Source organism: Nicotiana tabacum, chromosome 6, assembly GCF_000715075.1.
Source record: "Nicotiana tabacum cultivar K326 chromosome 6, ASM71507v2, whole genome shotgun sequence".
Lineage (NCBI taxonomy): Eukaryota > Viridiplantae > Streptophyta > Magnoliopsida > Solanales > Solanaceae > Nicotiana > Nicotiana tabacum.
The window spans coordinates 17,164,724-17,185,943 of record NC_134085.1 but is presented as its reverse complement, the minus strand read 5'-3'; the positions used below and the strand labels follow the sequence as shown (position 1 = coordinate 17,185,943).

Genomic DNA, 21,220 nt, shown 5'->3' with positions numbered 1-21,220 from the left:
TGGCCTCCGTGAGTAAGCAGTGCTGCCTCTGTTTCGTAGGCTTGTGTTTGCTTTGTTTTTTTTCCTTTCCGCTTTTGTTTTGTTTATTGGAATAGGGCTTCTGCCTTTTTGTTGCTTTTCTGAACAGGACTTTTGCCTTTTGCCTCCTTCTAAAGTGTATTACGTACTACTAAATGCAAGGCTTTAAGCCCTTTGTTTTGTTTTGTTATTTTTTTTGTTTTTCCTTTTTTTTTTGTTTTTTTTACTTAACTAGTATTTAATGATACCCACTTTTAATAATTAACAATATTAAAATTATTAATATTTTCCTAATTGTGTATATATATATATATATAACAATATTAAAATTATTAATATTTTCCTAATTGTATATCCAATTTTATATATATATTTCACTATAGGCAAGATAAAAATAATAAAAATAGTAATAATTTAGTTCTATAGTTAGCGTGTCTCGAAACTTTTATAAATTTGAGGAGTGTTACATGGGGAGTGGCTCTAAGCTCCTTTCCCGGGTAAGTACTTACTTTTAGTATTGTAATCTTTTCTTTCTTTTCTTTCGACCGATATGTCTCCATTTCATGTATAGGCCGTCGCAAAGTTTATAGCTGAGTTGAGCCAATGTGAGGCCGAGCTCAAGAAAGTTTTGGGTAAATAGAAGGCCCTGAGGCTCCTCTGTAAGAAGGAAGAGGAGCTTAAGGATCTCCGAACCGCATTGCCAAAGCTCAAAAAAGAGAGTCCGAGCTAGATGAGTAGGTAACTATAATTTTAACAGAGTGCGGCCTTCTTGGCCCTACTTTGGAGGCTAATACTTTGATATCTCAGCTGCAACAAAAGCTAGATATGATTGGGCAGCTCTGGGGTGAGGTCAAGTTCGGATTGATTGTCATCAGTGGAAGAAGAAAATGGATCAACTTGTTGCCGCTAAGGAAGCTGTTACGTCCCAACTGGCCTCGGCTGAAGCTCAGCTCCGAGGCATTGAAGCGAAGGGTCTAGCTCAGGCCAGGAAAATTGAGGGGTTGGAGGCCGAGCTGGCTAAAGCCCGGGCCGAAGCCGCACAGACTAAGGCTGAAGCTATACAGGCTAAGGCAGAAGCTGAGAAGACGAAGGTTGCGGGTGATAAATCCATTGCTATATACTCGAGGGAAGTTGTAGCCATTCAAGCTGAGTTGAGGGAGGCCTCGAACTGGGGGATACGGGGCAATGAATTGTCTAAGTACCAAGCCCAGAGGGAGACTCTCGAAGAAATCCATGCCCGAGGGTTCAACCTTGCCGGGGAGATAGCCGAAGCAAAGGCGTGGGAAACCGATGCTAGGTTTTTTGTATCCTCCGATGACGAGGATGTGGTGAGTGGCTCCAGGGACGAGGAAGGTGAAGAAGATGTTCCCGAAGGATAAGAGACTCCCGAAGATAGAGCCACTGAAGATGTAGACTCTAAAGATGACACTCCCAGAGGTGTGACCCCGAGAATAGATTAGGTTTTATTTTTTGTGCAAGGGCCCCTTGTGGGTGTTGTAAATATGTTTTGTAAATTTCCCTTATGAATATACAGTATCTTTTGCTCTATCCTCGATTTGGGTTGAATTTTATTTTGTCCCCATTTGTGGAAAATTCCAATAATTCAAATACTTAGCTCGAGATCATACCCCTAGATAATCCTCGAGCTGGCTTAAAATCAATTTGATGTGAGCTCGGAACAATGGGGTCTTTGGGTCCGAGTTGAATGAGAACAAAGTCTCGAACCCCTATAAGATTTTGGCCCTATATTTCTTTTAAGCTGGACCTTAGGCTCTTGTATATCGGCCCTTAGGCTCTTTTAAAATTGGCCCTTAGGCTCTTTAAATTGGGTCGTTTCGGCCTCTAAAATGGCTATATAATTTTTCCCTCATTTCAGCTAAAAGACTTAGTGAAATTTATTATGCCTTAGCATGTGATTTTGTACCCGTTGGGTTTTTCGAAGGCTCAACGTATTGGAACCTTATTAGTTATTTCGTTTGTGTAGACATAATCGAATACCTCCTGGAGTTTTTTCGAAGGTTGATGTTATCAAAGCCTTTGTATTATTCGAGGGCTGATTTTATCGAAGCCCCTTATAATTTACTTTTGCTGAGGGTAGCCTATTTTAACCGGTTTTTTAAAGTATATGAAGGCTTTTTAGTTTTATGGAGGAAGTCGGACATCTCCGAGCCACATTATTTCATCTGTAGCCTTTTCATATGACCGTAGTATTTTATATGGTTGTAGCCTTTAGTCCCCGAGTGTGATGGCCTTGGCCTTAACATCAAGGGGATGATTCTTCGAGGTCTTGTGAGCTCGAGTGTGCCTCTTTGAGCTCTTGTAAGTTCAAGTGTGCCTCTCTGAAGTCTTATAAGCTCGAGTGTTCGATGACTCGATGTGTCGATTGTCGATGACAGTCTCTGAATATTCGGGTACATTCGGGATTTCAGCCCTTGAGTCGTTAAATGTAAAAATAGTAGACTTCTTTGAGGCATAAAATGTTTCGATATAATAAGAATGCTTCTTCAAATGATTGATACATGTGTACATGTTTTGCCGTTGGGGGCTCAACTATTCTATAGGGACACGCTTTATGTGACCATTTGGCCCATTACAACATTCTCCTATCGAGGCCCTCCTTGGCATGAATTACTTTCTTCGATAATGCGACCTCCGAGGGTGATGCCCCTAGTGTTTGAGGTTGATTGAAAAGAAACCTTGAATACTTGTTGAATATTCCTTAGGTAGCATATAGGTGAGGAAATCTTCTTCTTCGTCTTCGACCACCTATTCGTCGATCACCTGTCCCTCAGGCTCAACCGATGGTATGGGTTGTGATTGCTATTTGGCGACTTATTTGTCCTTTGACTTCTCCGATGTGGTTGGTGTCGATACCGGTGTCGAGTCGTGTACTGCAAACATCTCCTTAGCTGCATGATGCTCTCCATATACTATTTTAACGCCATACTTTGTTGGGAACTTCATCATTTGATGAAGGGTTGATGGCACTGCCCTCATGCTATGGATCCACGGCCTTCCAAGTAAAGCGTTATACCTCATATCTCCTTTGATGACATGAAACTTGGTGTCTTGTATAGTTCCGACCACATTGACTTGGAGGATGATTTCCCCCTTCGTCGTTTCACTTTCCATGTTGAATCTATTCAAGACTCAAGAGGCAGGTATGATTTGGTCCAGCAGCCCGAGCTGATCCACGACCCTTGATCTGATTATATTTGTTGAGCTACCTAGATCCACGAGAACACGTTTAACTTAAACTTTATTTAAAAGGATAGAAATTACCAATGCATCATTGTGAGGCTGAGATAAGGCCTCGATGTCTTCTTCGCTGAATGTGAGGGTGTCCTCGGGCACGTAGTCCCGAGTCCATTTCTCCCTTGTGATGGAAACTTTTGGTACGTTTGAATATAGGTCCATGTGGGACGTCGACTCCACCGATGATCATGTGAATGACATGTTGAGGTTCTTCCGGTTCATTCTTCCTGTTTGCATCTCTTTCTCGGAAATGGTTCTTGGCCCAGTCACTGAGAAATTCACGAAGATGCCCCTCGTTGAACAACCGGGTTACCTCATCTCTAAGCTGCCTATAATCCTCGGTCATATGCCCGTGAGTACTATGATATTTGCATGTCAAGTTGGGTTTCCTCTGAGAAGGATCGGTCTGTATAGGCTTAGGCCACCTAGTATCCCTAATTTTGCCAATGGCTTAGACAATTCCCAAGGCATCGATGTTGAAGCTGTACTCCGATAATCGGGGTGCCTCTGCCGGTCCCAAGTGCCTATCAAACCCGGTTTTGCTCATGAGTCCCCGGGAACTTTGACCTCGGTCTGCTCTTCGATCATTCTGAGGTATTTTACGCCTTGAAATGTTCCTTCAATCCTCGACGTATGGCTGATATCTCTCCTTATTCGATCTTGATGCCCTGTTTTTATTTCTTGACTCCTTTGCTAATAACCTGCTTGGATAAACTGAGCCCGAGGGGGCTCCCAACTGGTCATTCTCGATCCTAATTTTTGATTGGTACCTGTTATGCATATCCGCCCAAGTCACGGCGGGATACTCGATCAAGTTTTGCTTCATTTACTTCGAAGCTATCAAACTTTGTTCGTTTATCCCCTGAGTAAAGGCTTGTACGACCCAGTCATCGGAGACTGGTGGTAACTCCATTCGTTCTGACTGGAAACGGGATACAAACCCCCTCAGCATCTTGTTCTCCCTTTGCTTTATTTTGAACACATCGGACTTCCTTGTTGCTACTTTTATGGCACCGGCATGTGCCTTTACAAATGAGTCTACCAACATGGAAAACGGATCGATAGAGTTTGGGGGTAAGTTATGGTACCAAATTATGGCACCTTTAGACAGAGTTTCCCCAAACGTTTTTAGCAAAACAGACTCAATCTCATCGTCATCCAAATCATTTCCTTTTATGCTACAAGTATATGTGGTGATGTGCTCGTTGGTATCAGTGGTTCCGTTGTATTTTGGGATATATGACATCCGAAACTTATTCGAGATGGGATTTGGAGCCGCACTTTGGGGGAATGGTTTTTGCATGAACTTCTTCGAGTCTAGTCCTTTCAAAATCGGAGGTGCTCCCGGTATCTGGTCTACCCTTGAGTTGTATGTCTCCACCTTTTTGTCATTTTCTTCAATCTTCTTTTCTCCGGTCTCGATCCTTTTGGCGAGCTCTTCGAGCATTCTCATAATTGCAAGGTCAGTCCTCGAGCCACTTTTAGCAGGCATTTCAAGCGCTGCTTCAGCATGCCGAGTGTTCACTGGTTCGGCAGTGTTTGGAGTTCTTCTGGCTCTAAAGTTTAGCGATGCTGACTTGCTGGGCTTGCAACATTTCGAATATCACCTGGAGGCTGACTCCTCCTTCTTCCATTCCTCGTGTTCTTTGGCCATCGGGTCGGGCTTCCCTGCGCGCATTCCCTACGGGGTCTGCACCTCAATCCGCGTTTAGAGCGTTATGCGAGCTAATATCTATCGGTTCCATATTTGGCACTTCCTCAGGGTTTATGGGTGGTACACCAACCCCTATACCGCTGTTTTCTCCAAGATCTTCGTCCTCGTGAATATGTGCATTCTGTGTGCTAGACATGTTTAAGCCTGAAAAACAAAAAATCTTGACAAGAAAAAGTATAAAGATAACTTGTGTAACGAGAATCAGTAAAGAAATAATCACTATTACCTTTAGCCCTACGGTGGGCGCCAAACTATTTACCTCGAAAAATGTGAGTGACAATTAAGTGTGATTTGTGATTTTAAAGATATGTGATTTATTCCAATACTAGTGAATATACAAGTAATACTAAGCTTAAATAAGAAGAATTGATGAACCAAACCAGTATTGTTAGAGCAATAGGGGCCTCGAGCTCGAATATCTCAGGGGCCTCGAAGTGAGCTAAGAACAATCAAGTGTGAATTATGAAGTAAAAACAATAAAGTTGAAGAACAATTGTGGAGCACAGTAAACGAGAAAAGCAGAGTAGAATGTTCTATTGCAGTGAATAATGTGTTCTTTACAAATGATTGGGGTCCCCTTTATATAGGAGGGAAAAATCCTAATATGGTACATTTCCAATTATGGTAAAGAGTACAGTTGTATAACAACCTAGTACGGACTTGTACTATTCCGTACAAATCTTATCCTTTAATTTATGCCCTGATCCACGTGCCCTTGAGAAATTCCCGCTCTTTCTTGAGTGTCATCGAAATTATATTGGCCTCGATGTAGGTCGTTCCAGGCCTTCGATTTGCTTCCTCGAAGTGTATGTCCTTCAGCCGGGTCTGACCCCCACTTCGAGTCGTCCGAACTCGGACTCATAGCCCAATTTAAGACTTCGAAATCGGGCTCCTTGATTTTGACCTTATACATACATACATACATACATACATACATACATACATACATACGCACGCACGCACGCACGCACGCACGCACGCACGCACATACATACATACATACATACATACATACATACATACATACATACATACATACATACATACATACATACATACATACATACATACATACATACATACATACATACATACATACATACATATACACACACACACACACACACACACACACACACACACACACACACACATATATATATATATATATATATATAACACCCTCGATGTAGGTCGTGCCAGGCCTTCGATTTGCTCCCTCGAGGTGTGTGTCCTTCAGCCGGGTCCGACCCCCACTTTGAGTCGCCCGGACTCGGACTCATAGCCCAATTTAAGACTTCGAAATCGGGCTCTTTGATTTTGACCATATACATATACATACATACATATATATATATATATATATATATATATATATATATATATATATATATATATATCAGCGGCCTCTGTCCACTAGATTTCATTAATATACATGGATATGTATATCAATATGCATGATATACAAGAGATAACAGATATACACTAATATATAAGGTAATATATACTGAGATGTAATTCATTCATTGAATTCATCACTTGAAGATTTTTTCAAATATTTTGTGGTGGTGAAAATTAAAGATGCAGATAGAATTGTCGAGGCTCAATATCAACTAGCAAATCCAAGGCAAAATCAACATTGAAGACATACTATTTCTTGAATTAAAATTTTAAAATTATCACGTCTTTTAATATGTCGAGGCAATACTACATCAGACGATTTCGTAACAACAACATGCATATCACCATATATATATGTTATGTGACATATTATATTAAATTTTCCTATAATAATATTAAGACTTCCAATTGATCCTTCTTAATCTTGAATGAGTATCTCTGCCTTTTGCTTCGGCTTGGCTCTTCGCGCTTCCCACATGCTTTTTTATAGAGAGAGAAAGTGTGTGGGGGCACAAAGATTGATCCGCTCCGAAATGCTGTATTTTTGTCCCATAATCCCCCGTTATTATACATGTCACAAAACGTCATAGTTGTTGATTGTGAAAGGGGTATAATTACCTCAAGAATTATCATCAAAAGTTAATAACAAACTCAAGTCCATCAAAACTAGAAGTGAGGGGGGGATTATGCTTAAGATAATATACAGAAATGGACAACATAAACAGGGTTAAAGACCTTGTATTATGTTGATTAGAACAAAAGTAACAAACTGTAGAGTTTTTTTTTTAAAAAAAAAAAAAAAAAAAAAAACAGAATTTCCAAGCACATCCCACAATCTAGTAAGGATTTCAAAACAGGCATTGTAGTATTGAAGTAGAATTCACAAAATCATGAGAATTTGTTGAAAGTTCAGAGAGGAACTGAACTATAGCTAGAAGTGGATTGTTCCTCTCGATATGTTAGCTTGGATCTTGAATCCAGACACTGCAACACCCTCACAACTTCGAACATTGAGGGTCGTTTCTCTGGCATTACAGTCGTGCAACGTATAGCAATCTCGAGAGCTCCAAGCATTTCATGTTGACAAGCACTTGAAATTTTGGGATCAAGAACTTGTAGTGCTCCATTGGTAATGTTTATTTTCCTCCTTACCCACTTTACCACATCAAGAGAGCCCTCTCCACATTCTGTTTCTTCTGCTTGTCTGCCTGTTATAAGCTCTAGTAGGATAACACCAAAACTGTATGTGTCCATTTGCTCACTACTCCTTTTTGTGTAACCATATTCTGCAAACAAACAACAGTGCAAATGAGAGGTTGTTCAAGCAAAAGCAAGATAAATAATCACATTAATATGTTGTCTCAATAATAAAAGGGTAGTCCAGTGCACTAAGCTCCCGCTATGCGCGGGATCCGTGGAAGGGCCGGACCACAAGGATCTATTGTACAACAGCCTTATCCTGCATCTCTACAAGAGGTTGTTTCCACGGCTTGAACTCGTGGCCTCCTGGTTACATGGAGGCAACTTTACCAATTATGCCAAACTCTCCTTAAATAATAATGCAGAAAAAAGGGTTTATTTCACACTTATTTAACTACTGAAAAATTCAAACTACACATGAGAATAATCCAAGAATCCAACCATAGAGCAGATTCATATTAATATTTGCTCAAGAATGTGAAGTTTTTGAACTAAACCACCTTGGAGATCAATGAATAATTGCATATATAACAAGGAACCAAGGATATTAGGTCGATAGTAGTTCATAACAATCAACTATAGGTTACGTACCTGGTGCCAAATAACAGGAAGATGAAGCATCTGAAGCCAGAGATGACTTAAATGCAGCTTCTCCAATTATCCGATCTAGAGCAAAATCTGTGATCTTTGGTTCATAATCAGCATCAAGAAGGATATTAGTCGATTTCAAGTTTCGATGAAGTAAATGAGGAAGGTAATCTTTATGAAGATATGCTAATCCTTGAGCAACTCCAATAGCAATCTTCAACCTAAGATTCCATTGTAATTGAAACTCAGATTTCCCAATCAAATCCCCTAAGCTTCCTCTTGCTAGATATTCATAAATCAAGAATATGGCATCATTAGAGTAACAAAATCCAAGAATCTTTGTGATGTTCTTATGCCTGATCTTAGCTAATGTCTTAATCTCAGTTTTCAAAGATTTTGAAGACTGAGTCCCAAAATTCATTAACTTCTTCACAGCAATCAGCTCGCCACTCGGTAAGTTCATAATATAAACTCTTCCAAATGTCCCTCCATTTCCTCTAGCATTCTTCTCAGTCATTGACATCATCAGATCAGTCTCAGTAACTCTCAAAGGGTAGAAGAAAACTGATCTCCAACCATCCATTTCAGATCTTTGTTTCCTAGACCGCCTTATCGTGTAAAATCCAAGAGCAATAATCAAAATTGCAAGAGCTAAAGTTACTGAAATCAAGGCAGATGCCAATTTTGAAAGATTCACACCCTTACGCGTATCCTTTTCTTCTGAGCAAGAATTGGACAATCCTGGACCACAGAGGTCAGGATTTCCTTGCAAGAACGAAGACGGGAGGCCAGAAATTAATGAAGCTGGAACTCTACCGGATAGTTGATTGAAGGAGACATTAAATAAAGCAAGCTTCAAGTTCTGAAGCTCTTCTGGTATTTCACCAGTGAGATTATTGTGAGAAAGATCAAGATATGTTAAAACAGGCAATGCACCAAGGGATTTTGGTATTTCACCAATTAAATTGTTATCAGCCAGTGATAATGAGACTAATTTTTTACACTTTTTCAGTTCAGGAATTTTGCCAGAAAGGTAATTATGTGACAGATTTATGATACTCATTACTGGTGAATCACAGAAATTTGGAGGAAGCTCACCATACAAACCATTTAAAGATGCAGAAAATCTGTACAAATTTCTAATCAGCCCAAGACCTTGTGGAATTTTACTAGTAAAGCTATTATTATCAATCTGAACTTGCTCCAACTGAGCAGCCTGTGATATTGAGTCAGGAATTTCACCTAAAAACCTGTTGTTTTCAGCTCTAATGAGCTTGATTTTAGGCAATGACCATAACCATGAAGGGAAATTCCCAGAGAACAAATTGTTCTGAACTTGAAAACTTTCAAGATTCATGCACTCATTAATGGAATCATTAGGTATTGAACCATTAAAGAAATTAGTATGTAAACCAAGATCAACAAGACCTTTTGCTTCACATATACCATTTGGAAATGCCCCAAAAAGCTTGTTTTGTGAAACATCAAAAGAAACCAAATTTGGTAGAGAAAAACCAACTTGAGGTAAAGTCCCAGTAATATTATTCTGTGATAAGTCCAAAATGACCAAACTTTTTAAACCCTGAAAGAAGTTTGGTATTTCACCATAAAAACCAGAACTTTGCAACAAAAGCTTCTGAAGCTTACTAAGTTTAGCAATATCTACAGGAATCTCACTTTCCAAGAATGGATTTTGAGACAAATCAAGAACCAAAAGCTCAGTGAAGTTACCAAAAACCATTGGAACTTCACCTGAGAGTAAATTGCTACCAAAGTTAAGAACTTTAAGCTCTTTTAATGACCCTATGCTTTCTGGGATTCTTCCTTCAAGATGGTTTCTACTAAAATCAACAATTTTGAGTGAACCAAACTGAGAAATCTGTTCAGGAATAGTACCCCAAATGAGATTGTTGCTAAGATTCAGAGTTTCTAATGAATTACACTGTGAGAGATGTAGAGGTATAGGCTGGTTAAAGAAGTTATTTGCAAGGTTGAGATGAGCAAGATTGGGTAGTTGACATATAGAAGGTGAGATTTCACCAGAAAGATTGAAACTTTGGAGGTTAACAGTAGAGATGGAAGATGTACAAGTGATACCAGTCCAGTTACAGTGGTGAATAGTTGTGGTATTAGACCAGCTTGAAAGAAGGTTTAAAGGGTCATTAATGGAGTTCTTAAATGTTAGAAGAATATCAGCTTCATCTGAAGCAGAACTCAGAAGAAACAATGACAAAAAGAGAAAGATGGAGGATTTGCAGAGAGTTGCCATTGGAGAGAAGGAGAAAGAAACTGAGAGTGAGAGTACTAGTTGAAGCTATAGTGAAGTGTGGGAGTGTACAAAAAGGTCTACGTTAGCCAGTGCACTTAGTCGGACCACAAATGTTTATTGTACGCAATCTTATACTCTATTTTTAAAAGAGGCTATTTCTATAATTCAAACTCGTGATCTCCTAGTTACATTACAACAATTTTACCGGCTACCGTCCATAAGAAAAAGTTAGTACTGCTACTCAAGAAAATGTATAGATACGAATTAATTGTATGCCAAATTCTATAAAGTTGAAATCAAATGAAGGGTCCATATATGTATCTAAAAGCTGCTAAACAGCAAAAGTCAATGCAAATTATGTCATGAGAGAGTAGATAATCAAGGACAATTTGTAATTTTGTGAATGTCATGAGAGAGTAGATAATCAAGGACAATTTGTAATTTTGTGACCCCAAAAATGTTCTTGAAAAGGAATATATTCCAACTTTTTTTTAACAAAATGGAGAAATCACTTCTATCAATCAATTGCATATACAGGTTTTAGGTTTTGGACATATCTAGCTAGAATCTATCAAATTTATTATACACAACAAAATTTTAGTCGATGCCAATTGCCAAAAATGTCTTCTTTTTTCTCATATCATTGAAAAGAAGTATTCTTAGCATTATAACTGGGAAAAAATGGACTTACCAACCTATTAACCTTGTGATTTGCTTATGTTTTTCAAATATAATTGACATTTATGCACAAGATTTGGTAAGAGAGAATCCTAGGAAAGAGATATTATATACAGAGATAAGTTAAACTGGGGGAAAAATTTAATCTCAACGTGAGTTAACTTGTTTTTCCGAGCTACAGAATAGATTTGTAGTATCATTGCACAAAATTTGGCCCACGAATTAATAATCATGACGACTAGAAAAGGGGGGAAAGGGCTGAAATTTAAGGGAAAGTGTTTGGGAAATTATATACTTTTATTCTTCTTTTGAGTTCTATATTCATGAGCAATGAGTAATACACCCTAATTTAACAACCAAATCTAGTTTACTACTACATACGCTCAAATGTTCGAACACTTTTCTTCATTTACGCCAAAAAGAAGAAAAAAAATTACCATTTTATTTCATACGATATTATTTAATTGAGCACAAAATTTGATACCTAAATAAAAAATAGTCACATAAAAAGTACCGTTTAAACTCGTGATCTTAAATATGCGACAACACTCTTATGACTATAAGGTCATTTGGTAGGATGTATTAGGGAAAATAATACATGTATTAGCTTTGGAACTATTCATTCCTTGTTTGGTAGTATTTTTCAACTTACGTCTAACACTATATTCAGTAATATTCTTATACATAGGAACTCATGGTATTACCAATGTCATGAATTTTAGTACATGAATAAGCATGTATGAAAACAGAACTGTTCTTTCAAAATCTTTTTCAAATCCTTTCTAAATAATATAAAAGGTATTTTTATAAACAAATAATTTTTAGAAAAAAATATACAATGCATGTTATTTTTAATACACAAAACTAAACAGTCATTAAGAAACAATCACATCATAACTAATTCTAACATTACTACTCTTAATATTGCTTATACACTATATTCAATACTATTTTTATACACCCCACCAAACGGCCTAAGAGCATGCAAGAATAAAGAGTTTCCCAATATAACAAGATGACTTTATTTATTTTTTAACAAATGAAGAAGTATCATTGAAAATAAAAACGGATGAAAAATATATAACAAAAAAATGAAAAGATAAAACGAAAGAGATAGCAAACAAATAAATAAGAAAGGGCAGCCTGTACCACCAAAGGATGTGGTGCAGTGAATGAGATTGTTCTTCCCTTAATCAGAGGTCTTGAGTTCGAACCATGGGTATGAAAAAATTCTTGGTAGAGAGTAATTCCTTCCGAATGAGGCCCTACGCGGCGTGAATTCGGATATAGTCGAACTCCAATACGAATACCGAATACTGATGTGAACAAAAAAAACAGCCCGCGACTAGGTAATGAAGAGGGTGGTAAAAGATGACAAAAGAGAGAGGAAAAGAACAAATTAAAGGGTGCAACTTTGCTTCCCTCACGTTACATATGACATGTTTGCCATGCCCTTGGATTTTTTACTCAACGACCTTCTGACTGTTACAATGACATATGCCAATCCCCCATTGTCCTTTTCCAAATTTTTTTATTTCACTAATATATATGTTTAAAGAAGTTTTACTTATATATACACAAATATAATTAAAATTAATTTTACATTGTTTACTGTAATCTGATTATTCTAATATATTATTCATCTTATTTCCCAACGATTGACTCATATTTATTGTAAACACTTACACAACAGTTGCTTTTAATTAAGTAATTTAATTGTACTAGTCTTAGGGGTCGTTTGGTAGTGTGTATAAGAATAGTGCAGAATAAGGTGTATTAGTAATGCAAGCATTAGTTATGCAGATATTATTTCTTATCTACTGTTTGGTGTGGTGAGTTTAAATTATAATGCATTGCATAATTTTTAAGAAAAATAGTTGTTTACAAAAATGCCCTCCATAATCTCTAGCTTTAAGGGACTTTAAGGATAATTTTGTCTTTAACCATACTAATGCATGCATTAATAGCCTTGGTATTACGTACTAATGTTATGGTTTTCTATGCATTACTTATACATAGGATAATACCAAGTATGATGTACAATCAAACCTCTCTATAACAACCTCGTTTGTTCCGAATATTTTTGGATGTTATATCGAAGTGTTGTTATAGAAAACATATATTATAACATAACATGAAAATTGGTTCCAGAAAAGCTTGGCTTTTATAGTTAAGTGTTGTTATATAGGGATGTTGTTATAGAGAGATTTGACTGTATAATTAATACAGGAAATAGTTATACACATGTTTAAAAATATACCAAACAAGGTATTAGTAATGCACAGAGCTAATGCTTGCATTATTTTTTCTAATACCTCATACCAAATGACCTCTTAATGTGCACGTGTTGCGCATGTTCTCGATCTCAATAATTAATTTTGGTTTAAAAAATTTATACAAGTATTATTTTTTAAATTTATAATTGAGTTATAAAATAAAAGTGTAAGTTTTCTAAAATCGATGAATATTAATCGCCAATAAAAAAGAAAACTCTATCTTATACGTTTTCAATCATCATTCAAATATTCAACTCATATTTTGTTTAAGTTCCAGAATTAATCAGTTTAATTTCACAAGTTATCATGCTCGATTTAGACTTTTACGTTTTTGTATGATTAACTTTGCTACCAAAGAATTATTTTGGGGACTTTAAATGTACATGAATTACTTTTATTGTTTTGCGTTGAAACACTTTTACGTGCTACGTGTACTTTCCTTGTATGTATTTTTATGTTTTTTCTTTGGTGATGATCTCAGGTTAACTGTGCTCATCACGTTAAGCGTCTTAAATGTTACATATATGAATTTATTTTTAATTAATATAATTTATATGATGTAAAATATTGATTAATTTTTAAGTCTTAAATATTAAAACATTCTACCTAGTTTAATAAGAAAAGATTTATGGTCTTAATTATTAGAAAAATAACTTATATTATAATTTTGTCTAATGTAAAAATTATTTTATAAGAGTAGAACAAGTGAATGATATTTTGTTAAGGAGCTATGTGCTTCTAATATTTATCATTTATTTCCATTCACAATTTTGGTAATGGAATATAACGGTTTCCCGCCAAACTTTCACCAATTTTTGTGAAAATAATATTTTAGGATATTTAGTGTAAATATGAGTGATCTATTGATTAGAAGTTAATTTGGTAATTTTCTACAATTATACTGAGTGATTTGCTCTATAATTAACCGCTACTATGATATGCTCTAGCAATTTATTTTGAATCAACCTAATTTTATAGTACTATAAAAATTTTTTTGGGATCTTACACAAATAACCAGTCGGATTCAATATTTACTTTTCTTACTTGATATACATAAACTATACATTTATTATATATATATATATATATATATATATATATATATATATATCGTTGCCTATTTTAAGTTTAAACATCTGATGAGCTGCAATTGGCAAAATACCTTAAATCACCCCTAAACTTGGCTCAAATTATTAGTATCCTCCTCGAACTATGTCCGGTCTTAATTATCCCCTTCAACTTGGTCTTTTGAGAGTCATTACCCCCTAGATGCTGATGTGACAAAAACTGTGGGTGCACTCGCCTGCCACGTAGATTTTTACATTTTTTTTAAAATAAAGTATATTTTTACCTTTTTAAGAATATTACTTTTTAGATAAAAAATTTCGAATATAATATATAATAAAACTTGAATAGAACTACATTATTTAGCCTAAATATTTTTATTTTTCCAAAAATAATAAAGTTTTAGTTAAATCATTTTTTTTGAATTTGACCTGAAAATAAAAATTTATACAAACAAAATAAATAGTCAAGTCATCTAAAAAGTTATAAAAAATATATAGTTTGAAATTAATTATTTTGGCTACAACTTTTTTATATAACTCCAAATTACGGTGCTCTAAAAATATATTTTTTTTTACAGATTTTACCTAAAAAAGTAAAAATACACCGTTGAAATAAATAGTTATTGCATCAAAAGAAGAAATAAAAAGAGTGTACAATTACAGTATAATGCAAGTGATTCATTTTATTTCTTACAATTGTATACTCTTTTTATTTCTTTTTTTGATGCAATGACTATTTATTTTAACTGAGTATTTTTACCTTTTTAGGTCAAATATGTAAATAATAAAAAAAAATAGAGCACCTTAATTTAGAGCTATGTAAAAAATTATATCCAAAATAATTAATTTCAAACTATGTATTTTTTATAACTTTTTAGACGACTTGATTATTTATTTCAATTGTATAAATCTTTATTTTCAGGTTAAATTCAAAAAAAATTAACTAAAACTTTATTATTTTTGGCAAAACAAAAATATTTAGCCTAAATAATGTAGTTCTATCCAAATTTTATTATAAATTATATTCGAAAAAATTATTTAAAAAGGTAAAAATATTTGTTTTTTCAAAAAAATGCCACATATACAGAAAAATCCACTTGGCAGGCGAGTGCACCCATACTTTTTGCCACATCAGCGTCTATGGGGGGTAATGACTCTCAAAAGGCCAAGTTGAGGGGGGTTAATTAAGACTGGGCATAGTTCGGGGAGGATACTAATAATTTGAGCCAAGTTTAGAGGTGGTTTGAGGTATTTTGCCGCTGCAATTCATGTTAATTCTTCCATTTTTAGAATGCAAAAATATATTATGTTGGCATGGTGTTGGGCTATATGTTGGAAGAATCTTTCCATTTACAAATAGGACCCCAAAAGGAAAAAGGTCACCCGCTTTATGCGCTGAGATTCCTGTATCCCCTATGCTATTTCCCTTTCTCAATGTGGTCCTCTTTTCATTTATTTTCTTCTCACATTTTTTAATTATTTTAAACCGGAAAGAACAAAAGCATATACCTATGTGAATTACTATCAATTATCATAATATTAACCGTAAAAAACTAAAAGCAATAGCGAATCAGCCATGGTAGGTCTGCACAGGACACACACCCCACTCCGCCCCCCGCCCCCCGACTGCCAAACCAGAAAACATATACTAGTAGTAAATAAATTGAATTTAAATACTATTAAATACTACTTCTATTTCAATTTATAGGATAATATTTGACTTGACATATAGTCTAGTAAGAAAGACTTTTAATGCATAAGCTACTATACATATACGATAATAACATAGCAAAATATACATAAAAATTATAATTTTAAATATGTCATATTATTTGTATAAGAATATCAATTTAATAAATTAAAAAAAAAAACTTTTCAAATATGTAAAGCTGCAAATCATTTTAAAACAAGCAAAAGAAATAGGAAAGTGTTGCATTCAATGAAATAGATAAAGTAGAATGATGGAAGTCAAACTTTAATGAGATTGCAAGAAGTGAAATTTCGAGCATCTTTCTCCTTTTTCCCCTAAAGTTAACACACACACAAAAATACAGCAAAATATCATTGGAACAATAACAGCTAAAAAGTTACTACTACAATTAGAAGTATAGTTTTTTTACTATTGAATTGTGTGTTAGGGACGAGCATCTCTTTCATCGCAATGTACGCTTTTGAATCATTTTACCATGTGTCTCACTTTCCAAAAGAGTATGTATTTTTTGTAATGATTAGTCATCATATTTTCCGACGAATCAAACCCATATAAATTATGAAAAGTAGGCGAGCGATTTTTCCCTAGACGATTTTTTAGTAGTAAAATGTTGAGAGATAATAAAATTCAAGTTATTAAAGCGAAACCGGATTTAATCGTCCCGGTGCGTATATGGTGCGAATATCATACACCGAATGAGAAATACCAAAAAAATATTGAGAGATTAGTTTGAGCTAGAGTTATCAGACAAATCTCCCCTTTAAAACTGGAAAGAAAAAGGAAAAATGAGAACAAATTAGTGAGTAGTAGAATGCCATATATATATAAGAGGGAATTAGACAAGCTGACTTGGCACTTTCTAAACAAGAAATCTATTTATCTTTTTTCTTCTTTTTTTGCTCTTTTCTCGTATTTTTTCTACTACTCTATTTTTTAGCCATTTGAAGAAATTAGTTTTGCTCAATTAATATGATAACTGAAAAAACTTCACCACTTAATCATATGGAAGTTGAAATGATACATCACCTTAAATATCTTCTGTAACCGATATTAAATTAATCCTTCACACCCGTTTTTGCTATTTTTTTTTGAGAATTTAATTACTTCTCCATTAAAATTCTATTACTCTCTCAAATGTAGCCTATAAAGAGGAGAGCACTATTTGGTGAAGCAAAATGGCTCTAAGTATAGAGACCATATACTTGTATTTTTCATCCATTTGTGCAAGTTTTTCCCACATTGGTTGGCATTGTTTTAATTTGTAGGTACAAATTACCTCTTGCCGGTAGTCTTGTATTTGAAACCAAGATTCTATCATGGAAGTTGCTTTGGTAAAAGCGGGCAGATCTAACCACTACTTTCTATTATATCCTTTCATATCAATGATGCAATATTAGTACCATACATAACATGTCGTAGTGAAGTTATTGAGAATAAGGCAGTAGAAAAGGATCTTACAATTAATTAAGATTGTTGTAGTGTCATTTTTTTTTTTTTGGTTGATAAAATTATAAATTTTCTTCTCTTTAATGACTATTCTCATTGTCTTCGTCTCAACAACTTCGTTTTTTCTTTTTCTTTTTCTTTTTTCCATTTCATGCAACAGTGCCATCTTTTGGGGGCTAATAAATGGATCGGTTGTAACGGCCCGACCGGTCGTTTTGAGCTTTTGCACTTCGCTGGCCAGTTCTCGGGTATTGCTTGCCCGTGTGGTGTATTATGACTTATGTAAATCGTTGGTGTTGGGTTTCAGGTCGATCGGAATGAATTTGGAAGAACAGTCTCAGTTGAAAGCTTAAAATTTCAAAGGTTTGACCAAGATTTGACTTGTGTGTATTTGATCTCAGATTGAAATTTTTATGGTTTGGTTAGCTCCATTAGGTGATTTGGGACTTAGGAGGGTGATCGGAATGCATTTTAAAAGTCCGTGGAAGGTTTAGGCTTGAATTGGCGAAATTGAGATTTCGGCGTTTTCCGGTTGACAGGCGAGATTTTGATATAGGGGTCAGAATGGAATTCTGAGAGTTGCAGTAGCTTCGTTGTGTCATTTGGGATGTGTGTGCAAAATTTCAAGTCATTCGCACGAGATTTGATAGGCTTTTTGATCGAAAGCATAATTTAAGAGTTCTTGGAGTTCTTAGGCTTGAATCCTATGTTAAATTGGTGTTCTGATATTATTGTAAGCGTTCCGAAGTTTTGAAAAAGTTTGAACAATGTCATGGGATGTGTTGGTACAATTGGTTTGAAGTTCCGGGAGTTCCGGGTAGGTTCCGGGATGTTTTAGGCCGAAAATCATAGCTGTAGCAGGTCCAGAAGGGTTGCAGGCCTCGGAACCCACCCGTGCGGTCTGCACAAAAAGAAGTGTGGCCGCAGTATGTGCTGTGCAGACCGCACAAAATGAAGTGTCGCCACGATATGTGCTGTGCGGACCGCACAAAATGCAGTGCGGCCGCGGTGGGGGACATTTCACTAGTCCTACTTCGGAAGCTCATAACTTTTGATCTACAAGGAGTTTTGAGATAATTCAAAAATGAAAGTTGTATCCCTTCATGTATAGTTTCTGGAAAGGTCAAGATACCGCAATTTGGACATATGTAGTGAATGTTATGGCCAAAATACTAAAGTCTGTCACTGTAGAGGAAAGTCTGCGTAGCCGCGGTCGTTTTTGTGTGGACCACACTGGTTTTGTGTGGACCGCGGTCGATTTTGTGCGGTCCGTGGAGGTGAAAATCTGTGGGTACTCTATAAATACGAGGTTTTGGATTTTATTTGATATTTTGACCTAGAGAGCTCGGTTTTTGGCGATTTTTCGAAGGTTTTTCAAGAAATTCATCAGGGTAAGTGATTCTAACTCAAATTTGGCTAGAGTACATGAATCCATCATTGAATTCATCATTTTATTTGTGATTTGGGATGGAATTTAGGAAGAAAATTTTGAAATCTTTCAAAAATGTAAAATGATGAATTTAAGGACCAAATGGTATTGGAATTGGATAATTTTCGTATGGTTAGACTCGTGAGGATATAAGGATTCTAGTTTTGTGAATTTTGTCAAATTTCGAGATGTGGGATCGAGGGTCGGGTTTGACCAATTTCTGGAATTTTGTGGTAATTCGATTGTTTTCGCTTAGGCGTTGTTCCCTTAGCATATTGTGACGTATTCGTTCTGATTTTGGATAGATTCGACACGCATGGGGGCCAATTCGAGGGGCAAAGGCATCACGAGCTAGATAATTAGTCGGTTCGAGGTGAGTAATGATTGTAAATGATGCTCTGAGGGTTTGAAACCCCGGATTGCACATCGTAGTGCTATATTGAGGTGAGGAACACGTTTGTTGACGAGCGTGGGGTCGTACACTATTGGGGATTGTGACTTGGTCCGTCCCGATTGATGATTTTACCGCATATTTGACTGAAACTTATTTGTTATTATCATGATTTGGGATGACTGCCATATTTGGGCTTCGTGCCAACTATTTGAACCCTTTAGGGATTTTTATTACTATTTCCTCACTACTTTGACTTATTAATTGAACTCACTCATGTTATTTTCTACTATTTTACCACTCAGCCATTTTACTCCGTTTTGAGACCTAAATGATATTCTAAATGATGTTTTGGGCTGAGAAATACTGTTTTACTTATGCCCGAAGGGCTTGTGAGTATTTTTGACTGAGTAAGGCCGAGGGCCTAGTTGTTAGGAAACGCTGATACTGATTGAGGCCCAGGGCCTAAGATATGTATGCCACAAGGTAGCTTGCTGATATTGTTTATGAGGCCGAGGGCCTGAGATATATACGCCACGAGGTGGCTTGACTGATATGAGGCCGAGGGCCTAGATTTGATGCCACGAGATGGCTTGATATTGCGCTTGGGTCGTAAGGGGCCCCTCCTGGAGTTTATACACCCCCAGTGAGCGCGGGTACCCATTGTGATGTGAGATATAGCCCGAGGGGCTGATATTGTCCTATGTGATAGCCCAGGGGCTGGTATTGTTCTATGTGATTGCCCGAGGAGCTAGTACCATTGTATGTGATTGCCCGAGGGGCTGGTATTGTTCTGAGATATTGCCCGAGGGGCAGAGTTTTTGACATTGAGCCCGAGGGGCGAACCTTTATGTGTTTATCTTTCATATTTACTTGTCATTTACATGTTAAACTATGTTATTTGTGCTCGAGGGGCGGATTTCTGTGCTTATCTGCACTAACTGTTTTGCATTCATTTGCGTACTGTTGAAAAAGCCATTTTCAAATAAGTTTAAACTGAGCTAAGATATTTAAAGAGATTTTACAGCTTCACTGCTTTCTTACTGGTTTTTGGAACTACTTCTATACAGCATCTTGATGTGCTTTACGTGATTTCTTGCCTTTAGTCTTTATACATTTGTTACTCACTGAGTTGGAGTACTCACTTTACTCTCTGCACCTTGTGTGCAGATTCAGGTATTTATACACCCGGTAGCGGGTTTTGGTTGATCTGAGGCAGAGTCATCGGAGTTTAGCAAGGTAGCTGCCGGCGTTCATAGCACTGTTTTTCTCTCTCTTCATTTCATTGTTCTGTATTTGTACACTTCAAAATTTCAGTTGTATTTATACCCTAGTAGATGCTCGTGACTTGTGACACCCCAGTTAGGGCTGTGTTGGGTTGTGCTTCCGCACTTTATTGATATTATCCGCTACTTAGTATTGCTATATCATATTTTAGACTGCTTTTATGATATTTAACTGTTTAAAAAGTGAATTGAGTTTAATTGGCTGGCCTTGTCCTCACGAGAGGCGTCATCACTACCGGGTTCGGGTTTAGGGTCGCGACAAGTTGGTATCAGAGCCTAGGTTACATAGGTCTCACGAGTCATGAGCAGGTTTAGTAGAGTCTCACGGATCGATACGGAGACCTCTGTATTTATCCTCGAGAGGTTGCAGAACCTTTAGGAAAACTTTACATTCTTGAATTCTTATCGTGCGTCCTTTGATTCAGCTTGAAATGTAACTCTTTCAAATCCATCCACTCGTTTGTGTGCGCGCATGAGCGCTCAGTATCAGG

At 36.3% G+C, this 21,220-nt stretch overlaps 1 protein-coding gene across 1 annotated transcript; it reads right to left on the bottom strand.

Annotated features, from left to right (window-relative positions):
- Positions 1 to 7,099: 7,099 nt before the first annotated feature.
- LOC107783742 (probably inactive leucine-rich repeat receptor-like protein kinase At5g06940) lies at positions 7,100 to 10,576 on the bottom strand. Its single transcript, XM_016604760.2, has 2 exons — positions 8,180 to 10,576; positions 7,100 to 7,674 (listed from the first exon to the last, which is right to left on the bottom strand). The coding sequence occupies exons 1-2, from the start codon at positions 10,443 to 10,445 to the stop codon at positions 7,298 to 7,300; spliced, it is 2,643 nt and encodes an 880-aa protein (XP_016460246.1). The 5' UTR covers positions 10,446 to 10,576; the 3' UTR covers positions 7,100 to 7,297.
- Between the last annotated feature and the right edge of the window lie 10,644 nt (positions 10,577 to 21,220).